Genomic DNA, 21402 nt, shown 5'->3' with positions numbered 1-21402 from the left:
CAGAACCTCAAAACAACACGGCACTGCCCAAATGCTATAATGTTATAATATCACTATATAATGCTATAATATCACTGTATCTCATTTATTATGCTTCACAAGTTTGAAGGAAAAAGGCATGCGACAGTCAGTGAACACAGATCAGATTTATTGTAAAAACATAACAGCCAAGTAAAAGTAACAACACATTAAAAGTAACAACGTCCCACACAAAAACAAAAACTTGACCTCACATCACTTAAAGAATCCAGCAATATCCCCCTAGTGCAGACAGAAGAAAAATAAAACAAAAAGGTTGAAGATCCACAGGACACGCTAACACACTCAGGTCAGGCACTTAGACAGAGGAGAGGGACAGGTGTATGGAGTGTGAACCTCGTGTGAAAAAAAGGAAGAATACATTCAAAGAGAGGAAAACCAGCAAGGGAAGGACATGAAGCTGGAAGTACGGCAAACACAGGGTGACACAAACAGGTGCTTTGGAAGACAGTGGGCCTAAATCCACATCAACGCAAGGAAAGAAAATAATTTAAAAACCTACACAGAGGTCTCATTTAAAAACAAAACAAAAAAACTACTTGTTCCTATACATTGTTTAGATAATGATGACACGCAAACTAGTGCAGGAGTCCCTACCAGCCACATCTAAAACGTCTCAAGGCTACAGCATCTCGGCCGAGGCCTTCCGTTCGTGTTCGTTTGTGCGTGCTTAAGTTCACCCAGACCTCGCCTTTTAAATCTCTTTCTTTTCGCAAAACTTTGTCCACAGCAGCATCTTTACAATCAAAACCCACAGACATAAAAGCCACTCTCGTATTTCCTCTAAAAACCGAGTCACAACTCAGACTCGTACCTGACATCACCAAGGTCAGTGCAAACTCATTTCTATGACGCGGTTAAAAAAAAAAAAGCTCTGGTGTCGAAGTGACATGGCCCCGTGGAAACTAAAGCTATACTCTAACAGCTCTCTCAGGTCAGTATACATCCATACATATACAGGATATATACTGTACATATGACAGTAACAAAACATCCTATGGGTTTACAGCTTTCCTATTCATTTTCCAATTTGAACTTCAAATACTCACATGTAACAGTTAAACGTTTCCGAGAAAACATCACAAGTTGTTCCTAGTATTACAAGGTTATTATTATAATAAGTTGCGAATTGCACTTTTTAAATACAGCTGACGATTAATAACAGTACTTGTTGAACGCGTGCTGCCAAGAAGCTAACCGACTAACGCCAAGTCCTACACAAAAAAACAATTGGCTCCTTTTGTATTGCAAATATTTCAACTCCTACGTTTGAAATCCGTCAGTTTGTGCCTATTTGCCTGGATGACCGTCTTGGTCTGCTAATGTTTTGTGCTATCAGCTACGAGGAGCGCTGTCCTCATGATAGGAGTGAACACAATGACAAACATGATCGCTTTTTTTTTTTTTTTTTGAATGGAGCGTAGCCTTTTACAAAGCAGGACAATCTAGTCAGCTAATCAGCTAATCTTTTCTAAATATGATTAGATTTTTAAAAAAACCCACACAAAATGTTACTGAATCTTATCTTTATCACTACAGAAATCTTTCTCTGTCTTTGATCAACACTTTGTTTTATTTGGTTGGCTGTTTTTGCTTGTGTTTTACCCCAGTGACAGCTGGTTAACACTGGTCTTCCTGCTTTGCGGCGTACAGCTTGGTGTTAAGGGGAGTGAGACCGACGATGCACAGTCAAGATGTTGCATAATGTTGTTCGTATTGCTTTCGAATGCAAGCCGTTTACATTCAAAAGACTAACCTTATTCCTTTGAGAGTTCACAGAGAAACGGCTGTAAAAGTCGCCTGAGAAGACCGACGGAGAGAAAGAGAGCGTCCGTCTCCTCGGGCCAGTCAGTAAGCAGGAGTGCATTAGTGGGTGGAGGGGGGTAGTGGTGGAGGAGGAGGAGGGGGCGAGGCGGGGGGTGGGGGGGGGGGGGGGGGAGCGCTGGTCTTACAAAGTGGAATTATGGGACTTCTCTTGATACGACTGGCGTGTGCAAACGGCCGTTTTAAACGACCAGTGGAGCCCAGTCACTCTGTTGGCGTCCGTACTGGATGAAGAGGGGGAACAAGAGCAAAGAGGAAGGAGAGGAAAGGAAAAAATCAATTAAAAAAATAGATTTTTATGTACAAATACATCTGCCTAAATCACAAAGTGGATCACTAATTGAGACTCCATATATCCCACCGCCCAAATGAAATTCTGGCGTTGGGCATGAACACTTCTCCACCCACAGAAGTGACAAATCAAAACCTAAGAGTGAAATACACACTGAGAGATCTTTTCCTCTCTCATCCCTTTGGTTATCTTTGGCATGAAGCATCACAGAGCGGCCGGCTGGTAAACATGACTGAGCTGCGAGCAGTTTACTGACGTCACCTTGCAGGATTTCTGGGTATTGAAGTTGTGATTTTTCAAACAGTTCCCTCTCGCTGCCATTTGGAGCCGCCAACGTGCGAAGTTGCCCTGTGCAGCTTTAAGTAGCCGTTATGCGTCATGAGTATCAAAGCAGCAGCGAGCGTTGGTGCACTTCAGACCGCTTACCTGAATATCAGTAAGGTCTTTGTAGAACCGCTTGGCCAAGTCTGGACCGTTCTGCATAGTGGGGATCTGGTACGTCTGGCAGAGAGAGAGAGAGAGAGAGAGAGAGAGAGAGAGAGAGAGAGAGAGAGAGAGAGAGAGTGAGAGTGAGAGTGAGAGTGAGAGAGAGAGAGAGAGAGAGAGAGAGAGAGAGAGAGAGAGAGAGTGAGAGAGAGAGTGAGAGTGAGAGAGAGAGAGAGAGAGAGAGAGTGAGAGTGAGAGAGAGAGGGAGAGAGAGAGAGAGAGAGAGAGAGAGAACACACACATTTACGCTTTAGGCCTCTAGCTCTTATCCAGAGTGACTTGCAGTGAGTGCAACAGTAGAATGAGCTTCAATCCCTACATCAACAAAAACTACAAGCATCTAAACATAAGGAGGTCAAAGGTCAGGGGCTTAGTGGCATTACAGTATTCCTGTGACTGTACAACAATCATGTAAGAGCAAGTGCTAGGAAAAGAATAAGAGTTAGAAGAGATTTTTTAGAGAGGGGGAATCATTCATGATACTGTTCTTAAGATATCAGAACAATATCATCATAATATTATCAGATTTTTCACAAAGGACAGAACTGAAAATGGTTTATTCTCAGTTTGGGGAAGTTAAACGGAGACTCTAATCAAAGCCTGGACAGGGGTAAGATGGCACAAATATTGAGAAAGCGGAGTTTAGTGACACAGAAGGTAAACTCCTACCTTTCCTCTGTAGAGGAGGCTGCCGACGGGACAAACGACGCAGGCCGTCCCGGCTCCAAACACCTCCAGGACCCGCCCCGAGTCCAGAGCCCCCAGCAGCTCCTTCATCTCCATGGTGCGCTCCGTCACTTTGAACTCACCCTGACAGAAACCAGGGACACATTGAAAAGGAAAGATCAAACTTTAATGATCTGCCCAGGGAAACTGAATCACTGCAGCTGCAAAACAGTAATAGGATAAAGAACATGAAGACAAATATAGCAAATGCAGTTCCAACATTTCAAGAGGATATAAGTGGAAATGTATGAATGAAAAAAAAAGTCACAGTATCATGACTGTGCACAAAACAGCAGCAGGAAATACTGAGACAAAGAACAATGAATGAAAATATGTACAATATGTGGGCCAGTGGTGTCCAATTGCTTTTTACTAGACGTTTTTCCTTCTTTTGCAACCAGAGGGACAGGAATGCTCCCATCAACCGAGTTCAACCAGTCGGCATCAGCAGATATTCACACTAAATACTCTGCTAGGCTCATCTGAGTTTGTGAAGCATAAAATGTGAGCCGTTAACGTCATGCATTCGCCTAAAAAAAAAAGCGTGACATTAATGACTAAGAGAGACAGAGAGAGCATCAACGATGAGCTTAATCATGCAGCATATCCTGTTTTCATTTGACATTTGTTTGGACTGGATGAGGACCGATCAGGACAAAGGGAGGATCTCCTGCGCCATAAGCCGGCTGGGACCGGCTGGCTTTTCAGGTCAGTCGAGGTTCTGACGTGAATGCCTTGTTGTGAGTGAAGGATTGCTATAAAACAAATCGGGGTGTGTGACTTGAGTAGACGTTTTCCCCCCCCCCTCCAAAAACAACATGGAGAAAACCCGAGGATGTGAGCGCTCGCACAAGGTCTGTTTGAATTTCCTAGGTAGTATTGGTTCAGTTTTTATAATTTGTTAGAAGCTGATGCTGTTTATGTTTGTGGAGATCTGAACAGTCGAATAGGGCAGCTGGAAGACTGTGTTAGTGAGTCAGCTTGGATAATGTTGTAAATAAACAGGGTGAAATGTTGGTAGAATTTCTGAAGGACTCCAAATATTGTGTTTTGAATGGACGGATATCTGGAAATGATCATTTTACCTCATTATCTGCAAAAGGGAAAGCAGTTGTGGATTATATAATTACTCCTCACGATTATTTAAATACTTGTATTGAGTTGAACATCCGCAGTCCAAATGAGTTAATTGAGAGTGGGAGCATCAGTCTCAACCTGCTAGAGTACCTGATCACTCTATGTTGGTCTTGACCTTCCAAGCCGGTGGGGCTCTGCTGCTGATCATATGGTTTCAGACAATGCTCAACTTAGACGATATCCACAGAAGAATATTAGAAATGTTTCCCCTCACCTCTTCTCCTCCAGTGAGTGCCAAATTGGGCTTACTGAACTCGTAGATAAGCTCACTCAAGTACGACATCAAAAAGAAATTGATAAATGGTATGGTGAATTGTGTAAATATATCTGTAATGTGACTGGAGTCTGTAGAAGTCCATACTCCACCAGGAAAGGTGGATTTTCAAGGAAACGTAAACCTTACTGGAATGGACAGTTGAAAGTAATGTGGGAGGAAATGAGGATGGCGGCTGAGGAAAGATTTCTAAAGTGTGATGGTAAGGATATGAGGAAGCAACAGTTAAAAAATTAATTTAAGGCTAGACAACAGAATTTTGACAGAAAAATGCGGGCTTGCATAAGAAAATATGAGAGGGGGCAAGCATTAAAAATAGAGCATCTGCAAACCAATAACCCCCAGTTGTTTTGGAATATGATAAATAATTTGGGCCCAAAAAGAGCTAAAAACATCCCAATGGAACTGGTGTTGGAAAATGGATCCTCTGTCTTTGCTATTGATTGTGTTTTGAAAAAATGGGAAACAGATTTTGGTTCTTTATTTTCTGGAAGTAACTGCCCAGCTGAGTGGGATAATTGTTTTCTTGCAAGGATAGTTGATCTTAAAAATATTATGGAGGCTAATATGCAGCAGGATTCTTATTCCTTCAATCAGTACTTAAATGCTAGTATCACTGAAGAGGAAGTTAAAAGGGCAATTGGCAGACTTAAACTGAGAAAAGCAACTGGTCTTGATAACCTGCCCAGTGAACTATTGAAACTACCCTGTTTATCTCCAATTTTAGGTATTTTTCTCTACTTGCTTTGAGTACAGCTTGGTTCCCTCTGTTTGGCATAAATCTATCATAAAACCAATCCCTAAGTCCCAAAATAATGATCCTAGAGTTCCTTTGAATTATAGGGGGATAAGTCTTCTCAGTTGTGTTTCTAAACTCTATTCTAGTAATCTTAATGAGCGACTGTATTGTTATTTGGAAACATTTGGTCTGTTGGTAGACGAACAAAATGGCTTTCGAAAGAATAGAGCTTGTATTGACCACATATATTCTTTATCTACTATAGTTCATGCTAGAATACAAGAAGGGAGGCCTACTTTTAGTTGTTTCATAGATTTTCAGAAAGCTTTTGACTGCATAAACCATGACCTTCTCAGTTTCAAATTACTAAAATCTGGTATAGATGGTAAATTTTATGATGCCTTAAAAGTTCTTTACCAAACCCCAGTTGCATATGTGCAGGTCAATGACTATAGAACAGGTTCCAACCCCACTTGGTGTAAAACAGGGACATGCTCTCTCCCACGCTGTTTGCCATCTATATAAACGATCTAGTACTAGAAATTAAGCAAGCAGCTATTGGCGTCAGATTGGGCGATTTTACGGTTGGCACTCTTCTATACACAGATGATATAGTCCTCCTTGCAGAGACTGAAAATGATCTTCAAAGTTTGTTGAATACTGTGTACTGTTGGTGTAGTAAATGGAGATTGAAGATAAACAAAGATAAAACTCAGGTTATGCATTTCAGGAAGAAGGGAGAGTTACAGACTAAGTTTAAATTTCATTTTGGCTCAACACTTCTGTCATACACTGAGCATTACAAATACTTAGGACTTACTCTAGATGACCATCTTACCTTTGAAGAAGGAATAAAAGTCTTATCAGACTCTGCAGGAAGGGCACTGGGAGCTGTCCTTAATAAGGTTAAGCTATGTAGGGATCTTGGTTATAAAACCTATACACAGTTGTATAAATCTTGTGTCTGTCCTATTTTAGATGATGGTGCAGGGGTCTGGGGTTATTGTAAGCAAACAAAATGTGACGCAGTTTAGAACAGAGCTATGCGCTGTTTTCTGGGTGTGCATAAAATGGCCCCATAAAATGTGAAGTGCGGCATAAGGGTGACATGTTGCGACTGTGGAATAGATTAATCAACATGCCCGGTAACAGACTTACCAAACAAATTTTCTATTGGGATTTTTCAAATAATTATTCTTGGGCAAGGGAGCTTGCAAAAATATTTGGCAAGGCAGGTCTCCAATATATATATAGAAATAAATGATCTTGTAGTGTTAGTCAAATTAAAAAAAATACCATTTGAAAATTCTAAACAGAAATGGTCAGAAGAAGTTTTGTGTAAACCAAAATTGAGAACGTACAGTCTGAGTAAGTGTATTTACCATCCAGAGCACTATGTCACCCTTAACCTGACCAGAGCACACAGTCTGTCTGTGCCCAGGTGAGATGTGGTATCTTGCCTCTGGCGGTGGAAACCGGACGCTTTCACTCAATTCCAGAGGAGAATAGAAAGTGTCACCTGTGTGATCTGGGAGAGGTCGAAAATGAAATGCACTTTTTGTTCTATTGTCCATTATATCACAATCTTAGATATAGGCTTTTCCGTAAAATGTCTGCAGAATGTCCTGATTTGTTTTCTATGTCTGATGAATGTAGACTTCAGTACCTGTTTACAGACAAAGTGTTTCACCTAGCTCAGTCTACCAACAGCAGGAGGGCGCTTTATGTTTGATGTGTTAAAGGCACAGTCTGTGCCTCAGATGTGCCTAAGTTATGTTTTATAGCTGTAATGTCTAAGGAGCAGGATTGTGTTCATATTTGGTTTGACATTGTTTGACATGTATTATATTTGTTCTTTCGCTCTCACTATGTTATTGCTCTTGTTTGTCATGTTTGTAGTGTCTTGTAAGCCCATGCGGGCTGGGCACCTTTTGGTGCATGACACTTTGAAAAATAAATTACTTACTTACTTACTAGTATGCACTAATAAAACTGCTGCACTGTAGAACCCTGTCTGTCCATTTCTTTCATCTCCTTCCTTCCTCCTCCCTCCCCGTCTTACCCAAGTTCTGGCCAGGTCCAGCAGAGACTGTCTGGTGACTCCGGGGAGAATGATGCCATCCAGCGGAGGAGTCAACAACTCTCTCTCTGCAGACACACAAACACGACTGTCACACACACACACACACAGTAAACACCAGCATATACATGGTCGGTAAATTTATGTTTAATTTCCATGATCATTCCCGTTTTTTTGCTCCCAGATTTGGCTCAGTTGCGGGGTTGCAGCAGTTGAACTATTATTTGAATACTTTATGATAACAGCATGATTTCTGTACACTACACTAGTGCTGGTTTCTTTCCGTTTTGAGTGAAATAGAGCCAAATAGAGCCATTTTCTCTTAGTGGCACGTTTCTTACTGTGGGGGCCTACTGCTGCTACATTGACATAGAGAAAGTAACAAGACCTTTTTAAATCCAAATGATGGGATCACAATATTATCAAGGGCTAGATGATTGGGCCGATATTGGCCTTTTATTAATAATCAAAGATCAGACAGTCAATGTTGTCCCATGGTCTAAATGCTTTTTCACCTTGCCAGGAATAAAATTTCGAGGAGGAAAGGATACAGAATACCTTTAATTTTGTGGAATTTTTTGGTACGAAAATGGTCAAACCAAATTATTTAAAAAACATTTTAAAGATACTGAAATTTGGCACAAAATATCAGCTATCAGCAGCTTCAAATCCCCCAAAATATTAGTATCCGTATTGGCCTTCAAAAAGCTCTATCAGTCCAACCCAGGTTTATAGCCACACAAACATTAACAGCCAACAGGGGGAGACACTTCCCCATCAACAGACACTGAACAAGCTGAGACGACAGACGCAGACAGACAGACCTCCATTCTCATTGGTCCAGTAGATGAAGAGGTTCATGGTGCCGACCTCGGTGATCTCCTCCTGCTCTCCGTACAGCCACAGCACCTGCTGACAGCCCTGCTTCACCGCCTCGCTCTGCACCGCTATCGTGGGGCCGTAGTTACTGAAGGGGGGGGGGGGTGAAGAGGGGTGAAAATAAATTAGAGGATGGGTAGGGAGAGACCTTGGGATTTTTTCTCACCACAGAAAAGAGACTGAGAGGAATAGTCTTCTTTAATCCATGTTCTCTGAAACGGATTAAAATTGGCACCAAGAGCATGAACGAGGATCTGAATGTGGACTCTTCTGATCCACTCTAGTTTTCTGGTCAGGTGACTGTTGTCTGATCATGTGTCCACTTCATTATTTGTTTTTAATGTATCATTTCTGTTGGGTGGAGGGGGGGATGGATTATGGATTCTGGCAGGTTTGATCCTCTTGGTTCCGTTTACATTAACTGATGTGTTTACACTTTGCTTTCCTTGCCAACTCAGTGCTTTGGGATATTTACTGTAAGGGGGGCGGGGCTGTAGCCGAGTGATCTTCACCTCTGGCTGATGCATTAGGAAGAGTGAGGAAGTCTAAGTGACTCACCTGTTTTCTCATCTAATAAAGAGGTATCATCTTAATGGGAAATTTGTTGGCTCTCCATAGAGCACTGATGAAACATCTGCTCCTCTAGCCATATTATTTTTATTTTTTATTTCTTCTTTTTGTTTTTTGTTGATGCACTTGTACCTTTAAGTTTGTCACTATGCATTTGTGTTAATAAATTAAATATTTTGGCTAGACATTTGTTTTCATTTTTGGCAGTGTGCAGAATGTTTTGGACTTTTTTCCCCTCCATGTATTTTTTCCCATAGGGCATTTGCCTGTTTGCATTTTAACGATGTAGAGTTACCATGAGCTATCAGACTGTGAAATGACTACAGTATATATGTACGTTCCTATTCATATATATGTCAATCTGATTTCAACTTCATTGTTAAAAAACCCAGGTTCCTTGTGAAATACTACACCACCCACAAGTTTTAGTGAGTTCCCACCAATCACAGAGGCCGCTGTTACCATAGAAACGTTACCCGCTCCAAAGGTGCGCATGGCTGGGTAGGGAAACTAACAGGAAATTTACTTCAGGCCACTGAAAAAGGGAGCTGGCACGTTTCGGCTGTGATGGAAAGTGTAGATGAACGGAAACAGAGATGCGCTTCATGTCCCTTAAAAAAAATCCTTGTGCTGAGAGGGGAGGAAGCTCGTGAGAAATGTCTCCAATATGGCCGCCCAGAGGACACAGAGGAAAACATTCCAGCTGGTTAACTGAATCTACTCTGCCATTTAGCCTCTGTGGGAGAGAGCTGCAGCTGAAAGGAAGCCTCTCATTACATGGCCTGCATTTTCTGAATTCATTGCATAACTCCTGGCATTAAATCAAAATCGCGCCCTGAGAACTACGCCGCTCTACCAGACATTCTGCACTTATATATAATAATATATATATTTTATATATTATCTCCCTGTGACTGCAGAAATTTCAGAGCAATGCAATCCACAGTTACAAATCTCAAACTGAGTCTGGAAAGTAGTCTCTTCCCCAGCTCACACCTATTTCCACAGATTTTACTGACTATACTGCTCCTTCAGTGTGTCACAAATAACCAGGGACGGCCTGAGAAGAGCAGAGGATATAACCGACTCCCTCTAAAGCTTCTGATGGGAGAGAGATTTGTTGGCCTGGTGGTGTTTCAGCGGCGTTATGTAACCGCAGCTGAGCAGGCGCTGGTCTGGCATGATATAGAGTCATGTGGAGCCAGGCCTGTGATTAAAGGCTACGTGGACTGGGTGGGGATTAGAGAAGCGCTGACAGTATCTGTAGGACAGGAATCGGACAAAGCTGTGTCCTGATATCCATGCAGTTTGGTGTGAAATAAAACTTTACCGCCAGGAGGAAAATGAAAATGAGGAGATTCTGCCATTTGTGAAGTTCATTTTGTTTAGACTGAATACCATTGTGTTTTATTAGGCCTAACCCAACTACACTGTTCTTTATTGATTAACCTGTTCTGAATAAGCTGGTTTTGAGTTCATCAACAAGTTGTGTTTGAGCAGTTATTTTAAAAAATTTGCGTTTCCCATCCCGGTCCTCAAGCTCCCCCTGTCCTGCGACTTTGTGTTCCCCGATTCAATCTTTACTCTTTCACACCTGATCCAATTGCGGGCTACACACTTTCATGTTGGCCCTGTTCTGGTAGATCTGTTTCTACTGCTCAACCAATCAGCATTAAGCCATTAATTGGATCAGGTGTGCAAGAGAACCTACAGGACAGGGATTGAAGAAACACTGCTTTAGCCCATGTTATGTAGCCTCTTTGCTATTTTATTATTAGTGATCATTTTTTACATTTTGATTGACTATTGGTATTCAGAGCTTAATGGTTAATAAACGCAACTGATGCACTTGTTCCTGTTTTATAAATAGGCCAATACTGGATATCACTCGTATCCACTGATCCACACTATGCTCGTATTGGTTCTGAAAATTTAGTATGGGTTCACCTCTAGAGGGGATGGAATGGAAAAGAGGAAGGATAGCACACTCACCCTCCCATCTTGTATTCCCCGACGCCGCCCCTCCAGGCCCGGACGAAGGAAGGGTCTGCCAGCAGGGAAACGGGGTTGAAGGACCCGGTGGCAAAGTAGGGTCCCACAGGGCCGACGATGACAAAGATCATAGCATGTCCTGCGCGAGAAACCCCCAGGGAGGGCTGGGAGGAGGAGGAGGAGGAGGAGGAGGAGGAGGGGACGGGAACTCACTTAGTACGACTGTAATGTTATTTTGGAGGTACTGCAGTGGGTAAGGAGGCTTTGTTTGGTTGGAATGAAAACCTGTAAACTCCTGATGACTGAAAACCCCGGTGTTAAGAGTATTATGAATGTAACCCGTTTTTCTGCACTTTCAGTCAGTTGGGCGACACTAATGCTCACCTCAATTCCTATGAAGGTGGGTCTGATGTAGAGGCTGGCGTCCTGGGAGTAGGGAACCCACTCCTGGTCCACCTCCACCAGCTTCCTGATGCACTCCAGCAGTTCAGCTTTGTCAAACAACTAGAGAGACCAGAGAGAAGAGTGTCAGCTGCTGGCTCTTACTGTCTCTCTTTTTACTACTAATTTTGTTTGTTGGGAACTAGGGTTGAACTCTCTAAAACAGCCGATACTAACCGTTTTATAAATTGGATATCACCCCATCAGTGTCGTCCACCTCCGATATGATGGAGGTTCCTCCCTGACCTCCGCTAGTGAATGTTTCTTTTAAATTATTATTATTACTATTTCAAATAGCTGAGAAGAGAAAGTCATTCCAGTGTGGTGAGGGAGGAGCTTCAGTCTGTAAAACCTGCGAACCTGCCTCACTCATTTCATTATCCTGGGTTTCAGTGGTGAGTCTTAGTGTCCCATGATAGCATAAATGCATCCATCATGACAACAATACAGTTCTGGGGTAAACACTGAATCCTTGCCATTTTTGGGGGAACTTTTTTTGGCTGTGAAAATGGTCAAATCAAAAGATACTGAATACTGGTACAAAATATCGGCTATTTGCAGCTTCAATCCAAACATAATTATATCAGCCTTCATGAACCCATATGAGCGAGAGCCACCACTGACGGGGGGGTGGTGGGACTCTGAGGACCAGGTGGGATAAAGACTCACGGGGAGGCAGCTTCTGCCGGCGCTGCGGTGCATCCTGTTCATGTTCAACATGGGTCTGAAGAGGCGGATGTGGTTATCGACCCCGCGGAACGCCTTCATGCCTTCAAACAGCTGGACAGAGGACAGACAGAGACACACAACACATCGTCTATATTGGTTTCCCAGTATATCCGGCTGATATTGGCCTTTCAATTAAATAACAGACATCGGCCAGTCAGTGTCGTCTAATGCCTCCCTGACCACTGCTACAGAAAAACAGTCTGGAAAACCTGACATGAAAATTTGTTTTCTTTGCACATTTTATTTATTCATGTATTTAATGTAAATGAATTCATTTAAAGGCTTAATGTATCCTAGATTTTCCTCTGCTAACATTAAAAGAACTTCATTTGTATGGATTTCAATGGAGCGTTTTAGTGTTCCATGGTCTAAATGCTGTTTCAGGACATGGATACAATTTTGGGAGGAAACACTAAATCCTTGTAATTTAGTGGCATGAAAATGGTCCAATTTGAATATATTGACTATTGGTATCACTATCGGTTGAACCCTACTTCCATGACGAGTAGACTTGCTGCGCTCAGCGGGAATGCGATCACACAGGAATAGATCTGACTTGTATGTAGCGTGTTGGGGCGATCACTCCTCTCTCACCTCTATGGAGTAGTGCAGGGCGGAGCTGGCCGGGTGCAGCGACAGGTTCTGGAAGGGTTTGATCTGAGGCGCCTCCCAGCCGCCCTCCTCCGACCAGAGGACGGTCAGCATGTGGTCGGAGAACTGTTTGCCGAACACCAAGGTGGAAGGGTCGGGCCTCGGCTTGCCGGCCGTGTTGCGCTCAATGGTGAGATCTGCTGCCTGGGAGAGGGGAGGACAAGGCGGCCGGAAAGAGGCGGAGAGAAAGAAACAGATAGGACAAGAGCAGAGCGAGCCACGAATACAATGATTTTCTTCAGTATTATTGACAGAGCATGCTTTAAAAGGAGAATTAGTTGAGCACCAAACAGAGCCAGGATGTTGAGTCAATTAGACACAATTAATTAAACTGAATTAAATAATGACAGCGTGGAGACAGTTAGGGAAAGAAAAAGAGGGAGCAGAGTCACAATTACATTAAAAAAATGGACTTAGGTCAAGGTTGAGGAAATAAATCCACCTCTTGACACGCTGGAAAAATGTGACTTCCTTCCTCCCATAAACGTTTTAACACCTTGGGTTCTGTGATTAAACCACCAGGCAAGCACAGTCATGCTACAGTACACTAGTCAAATTCCAGAGGGTGGAGGTGACACAGGCCCTCGCTGCAGACGTCGACTCAGGCATTTATATTCTTTTCATTACCTTAAAGGAGCTGGCAGACCGCAACGACCCAAAGGAGAAGGGAAGGGCCTGAACAAACCGTCCATGGAGTGCCTGGGGATGACAGATGACAAAGCTCTATGCAAAACTGCAGACTCACTCTAGCGTTCTTCTACGCAAAATATCACAGAGGTTTTGATAAGCAGTTTATTGCAACAGTGAAAAAAGTTTGTCTTTCAGTCAAGGTGACACAGTCATTTCTCCAACAGCTGGGATACAAAGGGGCCAGTGCAAGGTGTGTGGCATTGTGTGTGTGTGTGTGTGTGTGTGTGTGTGTGTGTGTGTGAGAGAGAGAGAGAGAGTGTGTGTGTGTGTGTGTGTGTGTGTGTTCAGCACCTGCATTTTTTTTTGCAGGTTATGTGTGTAGGGGCACATGTCTGTAAGGGACAACTGGTGCCAACAGTGTGCTTTAAATAGTATCAGACAAGTGCACACACACATACGTGTACACACACACACACACACACACTGCTCTGATAAGTAAGAGCAAAATGAGGAAAGCATGGTCAACAGGTTAGTTAGGTCCTGCGTAGCTGACATAAAAGCTACGCAATGAATAAAACAGCCTGGGGGAGGCATGCAATTCTTCTAGTGAGGTACTGAAATTCAAGTTAATAACAACACCAACATTCCTACTAGGCTTATTATATAATATCTCTAAGGTTTTTGCGTCCGACGTCGAATTTTGAGTCAGCCGCTATTTCTCAATTTCAATTTGAATGTGAAACACCTAGTGAAAGTGTAGGGTAATAACAACTTTACACAACAGCATACACATATAACGTCAGCAGCCGACCAGATTAGTGCTGGGGGAGAGCATCACGCCAAACCCCATTCAAAAATCGGACAATTTAATGGGGACTTGCTTACGGGGAAACATACACACGGCATATAAGTTTGACTCAAGACCTGCTGCTTCGTTGGGAACCACTCTTCACTTCGGCATACATTTAATCCACCAATCCGCACTAATTTAAATTAAATTTCGTTTATTTTTTTGAATTGGTTCGGATCTTCTCCCACCAAAATACACAGTGGAAGGTGATGAGCGCAGCAGGCCAGTTGGAACAGATCATATGTCTTGTTTTAGGAGGTGTGTACCTTTGCTGATATGCGAGGTCAAACAAAATAGCCAGATTTCTGAATGGAGTTTAGCGAGGTGTTGTCGGCACGTTTCACGGCTAAATGCTGCCTTGTTTTGCCCCTTTCTCCCGTGTTGGCGGGACAAGCACATCAGTCCGAGTCAACCAGCCGACTTTAAAGACTCATTATCTAACTTAGCCATTATCGATTGACTAATTGGTTGTTTTAAGTGAATCATTCACCGAGACAGTCAACACAAACAGACAATAATAGGAGATAAACATTGGTCTTTGGACTCACCGTTCTGAGTGCTGCCATCGCCGCTACGTAATGACGAAAAACGGTAAATCTGTTCGTGTAGCAACAAATTCTGCGAGCCAAAGTCAACTTGAGTTCCGCTCTGAAATGTGAGACTCTGCTCAGCTGAGGCGAAGCCTGAACCTCTCAACCAACAAATGCCCTTCACTAGTGTTAGGGTTATTACCACTTTTTTTTTTTTTTTTGCACTTTTCTGAATAGTCTGATTTATTTTCAGATCCGTTTGAGACCTCTCCGACAGAAAAAAATATCCTATATCATGAATAATAATTTCACATTTGCTAGAGAGTTGTGTATCTCGAGAAAGAGTGCTAATGTACTATTTACACTAATTACAGTGATGTAATAATAATAATGTAGGCCTAGTTAAAATGACCGGTCTACTCAGCCAATAAAGGGTCAGTCAGGAAGTAAATGGTGGGCGTGACAAATGCGTGTCATCTGATTGGACAAAACCAGAAGGCATGAAAAAAAGGGAGGTTATTTGAGTTCAAAGAGAGCGATGCTGATTGGTCCGTGAGTGGGGAGTGGTACAGGTCGTGTTACTTGGTTGGTCATGGTGCCAAAACTATGAGCTCAATAAATGTCTAGCTGCAGAAACAAAATTTGCCCTCACAAATGTATGAAATGCCCCTTTATTTTATTGTACTAAATATAAGACAGCCTTCAGCATTTAAAACCATGCAGAAATTATTTTATAAATGCAATCAGCACACCTGAATATATGCTCTGTATTAAACAAAGGAGTCAGTTAGTTTTAGGACTGGATCTGACTCTTGAAGCCGTAGTTGAGCTCGGCCCCTCCGCTGAGCAGCAGGTCTATCCCGGTGCAGAAGGTGGCGTCAGCAGCCAGGAATAAAGCAGCCAGTCCGCTCTCTGCCTCTGTCCCCATACGACCTATCAGCTGTTTCACCAAAGAAGAAGAAAACCGCCATGAATTGTGGGAGTAGAGGCATTTCTCATCCTTTCACACACTCAGCTGCCAGTGCAAGATTGTTGCCGGTTGGGTTGCTCTGGGTAGTTCCTGTGTGTGTGTGTGTGTGTGTGTGTGTGTGTGTGTGTGTGTGTGTGTGCATGTGTGTGTTTGGCCCTCCTGTATTCTTATTCACCAAATGAAGATGCAATCTTGTACCAGGTCTAATTAGATAATTAAATGCAAAAAGATAATTGCAGATGTATTGGTTTTAACTCAATCAGAGCTTTCCAAGAGTTGCTCATGCCAGGTAGGCCTAATGTAGGTTTCCACATCCTCCATATTCCTCATATTCATTGCATAAATAAATAGAAAAGACTGAAGATTGTAGAATAACCTGTAATACCTCTAATAGCAGTGTTCACATTCACAAACTGCTGATGCAAATAACACAAGCAGCAGCTTTTTAATAGTCCAACTTCAGGAGACGCCCTGAGTCCTGACAAGTTGAAGGTTTATAAAACATAGGCAGAGAAGGAGAAAGACGCCATATTCTAGTAAACATTAACATCAAAGTGACTTCACATTGTCTTGTCAGCACTCAACAGTTGAATTATTTGAATATTAAATTGAATCCACAGGATGTACAGACCTTCCCTTAACTGAATTACAAATAAGCATACAAACAAGCAGACTTGTCTGAATTGAATTGTTATATTCCACAGCAAGTGGTTCTGCATGTTTCCCTCTGTATGTATAATTGGTCTGAAAAATCACCCAAAATTAGTATTAGAGGGCTGAGCCCTCTTCCCTGCCCAAGCATTGTAAGGGAACTTTTTTAATTTTTTCTGCAACTGATACTGTAACAGCTAATACTTGTGTAAAAGTAATACAATATCCAAATGGATTGAAAATGTAATACAAACTGTTAATGTCATAAATTCCCTGATAAAACCAGTGATTATTACCTCATAATGGGTCTAATATGTTTTTAGCTGATAATGTAGTAATAATACTGACTGTAAATGTAATACCTAATAAAGATAAGAACAATATGAAAACTTGGGTTATTACATTATGACTCATTATTATTATTACATCCTCAATTACAAAATGTTAAACCCCCTTATGAAGTAATAATCGCTGGTTAATGTAATAATGCGATGTAATTTATTACATGAATAGGTTTTATTACATTTTCTACCATTTAGAGGGACGTTTTATTACATTTTGACAAGTTATTACATTATCTGACAGTTATTACATTATCAGTTGCTACAAGAGAAATAGATATCTTTCTTCCCTCTTTACAGTATGAATAATGAAGTGCAAGCTGAGACTCTAACGGCCAGCAGACTTGTCTCTCCTCTCTGTAGTGAATAATAAACACCCTGCAAGGTTCAAAGGCCTTTCCCACCTCGGCCGGTTTGGACATAAAGCTACAATTTACAGAACAAAAGCGGTCTGATCCTCTTCCAGGGTGGATCCATCCCGACAGGACAGGAGAGAGAGGGTTTAACATTTACAACACAGCAGACAGAGCAGAGAGCGAGGCTGCGGGAGCGTTAACACAACAATGTAGCCGGGGCGGAAGGGTATTTCATAATGATTTACAGTAAAGCGCGGTGAAACATGGAGTCGTTTTCTGCCGTGTCACAGTTTAGTGGAGCAGAAATCAGAGTTTGTGTCCAGGTGTAAAGCGCTGAGCAGCTGCAGGAAGCAAAGCTGCTACGGGACAGAAGAGCTCTTCTTTTACAAAGTCACTTTACAGCTTGAATGTTGTTGTGTTGTGCCAAAGCCATGTATTTCCTACATTTACAGCTATTACATGCTGGTGAACACTCTTAATTTTGGACCAAAGTTGAACCTGGTAATAAAACTTAGCATTTAACAGCATTGATAAAGGTTTACAAGGTTTCCATTCTTTTCACTTTTAAAAATTCAATACTTTATTCAGACATTCTTGACTTGATTTGAAGGTTTTGGTCAGTATTCAGTATGCTGATAGTGACTGGGTAACATGACTGTCAACTAGGCCATACCAGATTCAGTATGTCAACAACCATGCTTTTCTTTTCATACATTTTGTGCAATTTCCAAACTTTTCAAGACCTGGAAATGATCAATTTCAATTCCCATACCTTTCCCCACCTTCCCAGGTGTGTAGGAAGCCGTGTGTGAACTTGCCTGAGAGTTTTCTCCCTCTTTAATGGCTGCTGCAGCATCTGTTGTCTGTCCTGCTAAATCTTCCCACAGAGGTGTCATCACATTACCAGGGGAGATGCTGCAACAAGGGTAGTGTCAAATTAGGAAGGAGTTAAACACCTGTAGATGTTATATTCTCTAAATCAGGGCTTCATGTCACAGTTTCCCCAAAATAGACACACATTAGAGGCCACTGACCCCCATTTGATAAGATTTTGTCCCAGGCTTTTGTTAATTTGAATTGTATAACCATCTGCACTGTACATGGGTAAATAATAGTGATGAGAGTGAAACCTATGATTGCAAAAGTCACTCTTATATATTCTCTAATTGGGATAATTTCTAGTGAATTAAATCATAGTGAAATTAAATGATTCCTCGTTTTGCTGTGGGACCCCATGAAGCTGTAGTTTGCAGTTTGGCTCACCAGTTGACTCTTACTTTGTAGCGACTCTCATCCACAGCCATTGCTTTTGTCATGGCAATTATCGCCCCCTTGTGGGAAAAAGATCACATGGCAGGACTCCTTTTTACCTCAGATGGCAGTAAAGGGATGATGAAGTTGTAGCCTGGGCTTGTAACTCACCTTAGTGGCAACATAAGGCGCAGCGTCTTTCTGGCCGATGGAGGCCACCAGACTGGACACATTGATGATGTTTCCTTGACGCTGCCGCAGGTGTGGCAGCGCATACTGTGGAGGCAGGGAGGAGGCCTATGAAATCAGACATCCTACATGCTTGTGTGTGTGTGTGTGTGTGTGTGTGTGTGTGTGTGTGTGTGTGTGTGTACATATACATACAGTACATATATGTGTTCATAAAAGCCTCTTTTGAAGGCTTTTATGCCCACGTGAAATTAATTGTGGGTCTGGGATCAGTATGAACCTCCAAAGCCATCAAAAAAGAGAAATCTACAATCAAATGGGTGGGTTCTGTTGTATATGTATTATGTTTTTTATAGTATTCATACAATTTTAATCGGAAGGGGGTATTGTCGTAATTGTATTATGTATGTATGTGTGTGAGTGTGTGTGTGTGTGTGTGTAAGCATATGTATATTTAGGTTGACCCCAGGAATAGTAGTTGTTGCCTTGGTAACAACTAATGGGGATTCAAGCAAACAATGAACAATAAATTTAGTGACATTTTCTAAACTTTCACACACGCACACACACACATTCATACACACTTAATACAAAATATGTCCAATTAATGCTATTATTTTAGGTTTAATTGTCTTTCAGTATAATTCCAGTACTTGTGTTTTAACAGATGCCTAGCCTATCCATTACAAAACAATGAATAATAATGAACAATAAATTCAGTGACATTTTCTGAACTTTCACACATGCACACACACATTCAAACACACTTTATATGAGTTTGAAACATTACTTTAGAGGCCAGGAAGTAGCTGATGAGGTTGAGGTTCAGCAGCTCTCTGAACTCCTCTGCACTAGTCTCATCAGTGGGTTTATGAGGTGGATCTGAACGGGCAGGGGGAGATCAATAAAAGAGAATTTAAGCGTAACACCAACACAAAATGTCTTCAAGACCTCAACATCAGTTCTCCTGGGAACAAGAGAGGAGACACTCACGCCACCCTGCATTGTTGACCAGGCAGTCTATTTGTCCGTAACGCTCGACCGTCACCGCAATCAGTCTCTGAGGAGAGATATACCGTATTTACATCTGAATTCAGCAGAGTGTGAACAAGGAGGGCAGAGAAACCAGTTAGACAGAAAGTCACAACAGAGCCACAATAGAGAAGCACAACACATCAGCCAGGTGAGCAAACAGCAGCACAATCAAACACACTGAACTGGTTACTGAACTGGTTGGAGTCAAGTGCAATGGCTATTTTTGCAAGCATCGACATCAGTGTGATCTGTTGCAATGGAAACAGAAAAAAACAGAAAAATCCTGAAGAAATGAGAGAGAGAGAGAGAGAGAGAGAGAGAGAGAGAGAGAGAGAGAGAGAGAGAGGTTTTGGGAGTTGTCTAAAATAAATTGGGGGAGCTGGAAAAATGGCTAAAGTTAAAGTTGCTGCAGGTGTAAACTTTGGCATCATCTTGATCTTTTGGTGGTAAAAAAAACCCATTTATTTTATATTAGTTACTGAATGTTTAGCTTGTCTGCCTCATCCCAGACTGGGAACGCTGTGCTCAAAATGGCCTTGAAGTCCGACCAGCTGATAAACACAATCTGAGCTGCAGGTCTTGTGATCAGGACCAGACTCTGTCTGTGTCATAAGGGAATCACAGGTCTATAACCAGACTGCAGTATTAAAGTAGCACTTCACCTTGATGTCTTCCTCTTTGGAGATGTCACATGGGACAAATTTGGATGAGCCTGGCCCTGCTTTGTTGAGCTCCGCCTCTAGAGCCTCACCTGCTGCAGCTGTGGAGAGAAGATTAAGACAAAATATATACAATTTATATCATCATTTTAGGTTTCATTGTCTTTCAGTATGGCTATAATTCCAGTATTGTGTTTTAGCAGATGCATAGCCTACTCATCCATTAGGCGTACTATTCATATAATTTACATTCACAATAAATGATGCACAAATGCTAGAGGTGATACAGTTATTATTCTGATAACAATAAGAATGTATGAGAAAAATGCAATAAAAATGACTCACCTCCTCTTGCGCAGAACACCACTTTGGCACCATTCTCCACTGAAACGGATAGAAGATGTTAAGTGCGCCTCTTCATGGTCACACACAGATCCACAAGCAAAAAGCAATAACAATTACCATACCAAACACTTTGACAATCCCTCTGCCAATGCCTTTGGATCCTCCAGTGACGATGGCAACTTTGTTGTGGTAACGGAGGGCCATCACGGTGCCAGCGGGGTGACGATGAATACTATTTGGGTGATAATCCAGTCGCAAATCGCTGCGCTGTTGGGGAATAGCGCTACTACCTGTTACTCTGCAGCAGGTGAGCAGTGTTTTTTTTTTTTTTTACTCTCTTTCCTCCTGATTTCCACAGCAGCTCCGTGTTTGTTCCACTTCATCCACTCACTCTCATCATCTAATTTTTTTTTTTTTTTACCACACTTTCTACTTCAAGTTCAAAGTTCCACAAAATCATGGGATTTGCTCTGCTGCATTCAAGTGCTGTCGGAAATATCGGAAGCTCGAAGTTTCCACATGGGCGACCCAGGCAAGAGGTAGCCTAAACTATGACAAGGTGTGACGTTTAGGGTCTGATGGTAAAAGGGTCATACAGAAACTTTAGCTGATAAATTAATTAAAACATGAAGCCTATACTTTATTTATTTAGTAGAAAACAAAAGTTACAAAGTGTTTAACAAACAGGCAGTAAGGTAAAAAAAACAAAAAAAAACCAGCAGTAGTAGGAAAATAA

General features: G+C 41.9%; 1 protein-coding gene across 3 annotated transcripts; it reads right to left on the bottom strand.

Moving 5' to 3' along the window:
- Nucleotides 1-131: 131 nt before the first annotated feature.
- bcat2 (branched chain amino-acid transaminase 2, mitochondrial) lies at nt 132-21148 on the bottom strand. Of its 3 annotated transcripts, XM_071907614.2 has the most exons (18): nt 20789-21148; nt 20667-20705; nt 20325-20422; nt 19621-19687; nt 19418-19509; nt 18610-18714; nt 18451-18518; nt 18006-18102; nt 13487-13558; nt 12803-13003; nt 12149-12259; nt 11423-11542; nt 11039-11202; nt 8422-8564; nt 7580-7665; nt 3311-3451; nt 2582-2656; nt 132-2087 (listed from the first exon to the last, which is right to left on the bottom strand). In XM_071907614.2, the coding sequence occupies exons 1-18, from the start codon at nt 20868-20870 to the stop codon at nt 2046-2048; spliced, it is 1803 nt and encodes a 600-aa protein (XP_071763715.1). In that variant the 5' UTR covers nt 20871-21148; the 3' UTR covers nt 132-2045. The 3 variants fall into 3 exon arrangements, with proteins under 3 accessions (XP_071763715.1, XP_071763716.1, XP_071763717.1); XM_071907615.2 differs by lacking the exons at nt 18006-18102; nt 18451-18518; nt 18610-18714; ... (3 more) ...; nt 20667-20705; nt 20789-21148 and adding an exon at nt 14888-15210; XM_071907616.2 differs by lacking the exons at nt 132-2087; nt 2582-2656; nt 3311-3451; ... (5 more) ...; nt 12803-13003; nt 13487-13558 and adding an exon at nt 15448-15809.
- Between the last annotated feature and the right edge of the window lie 254 nt (nt 21149-21402).

The sequence above is a fragment of the Centroberyx gerrardi genome, chromosome 7, assembly GCF_048128805.1.
Source record: "Centroberyx gerrardi isolate f3 chromosome 7, fCenGer3.hap1.cur.20231027, whole genome shotgun sequence".
NCBI lineage: Eukaryota > Metazoa > Chordata > Actinopteri > Beryciformes > Berycidae > Centroberyx > Centroberyx gerrardi.
This window is presented reverse-complemented; position numbering and strand designations above follow the sequence as displayed.

Excerpts from the sequence above, each read along its gene's own strand:
- bcat2 (XM_071907614.2), bottom strand. The coding sequence starts at position 20,870 with ATGGCCCTCCGTTACCACAACAAAGTTGCCATCGTCACTGGAGGATCC. Across the intron at positions 20,706-20,788 it reads AGGGATTGTCAAAGTGTTTG|TGGAGAATGGTGCCAAAGTG; the intron begins GTATGGTAATTG and ends TATCCGTTTCAG. Across the intron at positions 2,088-2,581 it reads AAGACCTTACTGATATTCAG|TACGGACGCCAACAGAGTGA; the intron begins GTAAGCGGTCTG and ends CTCTTCATCCAG.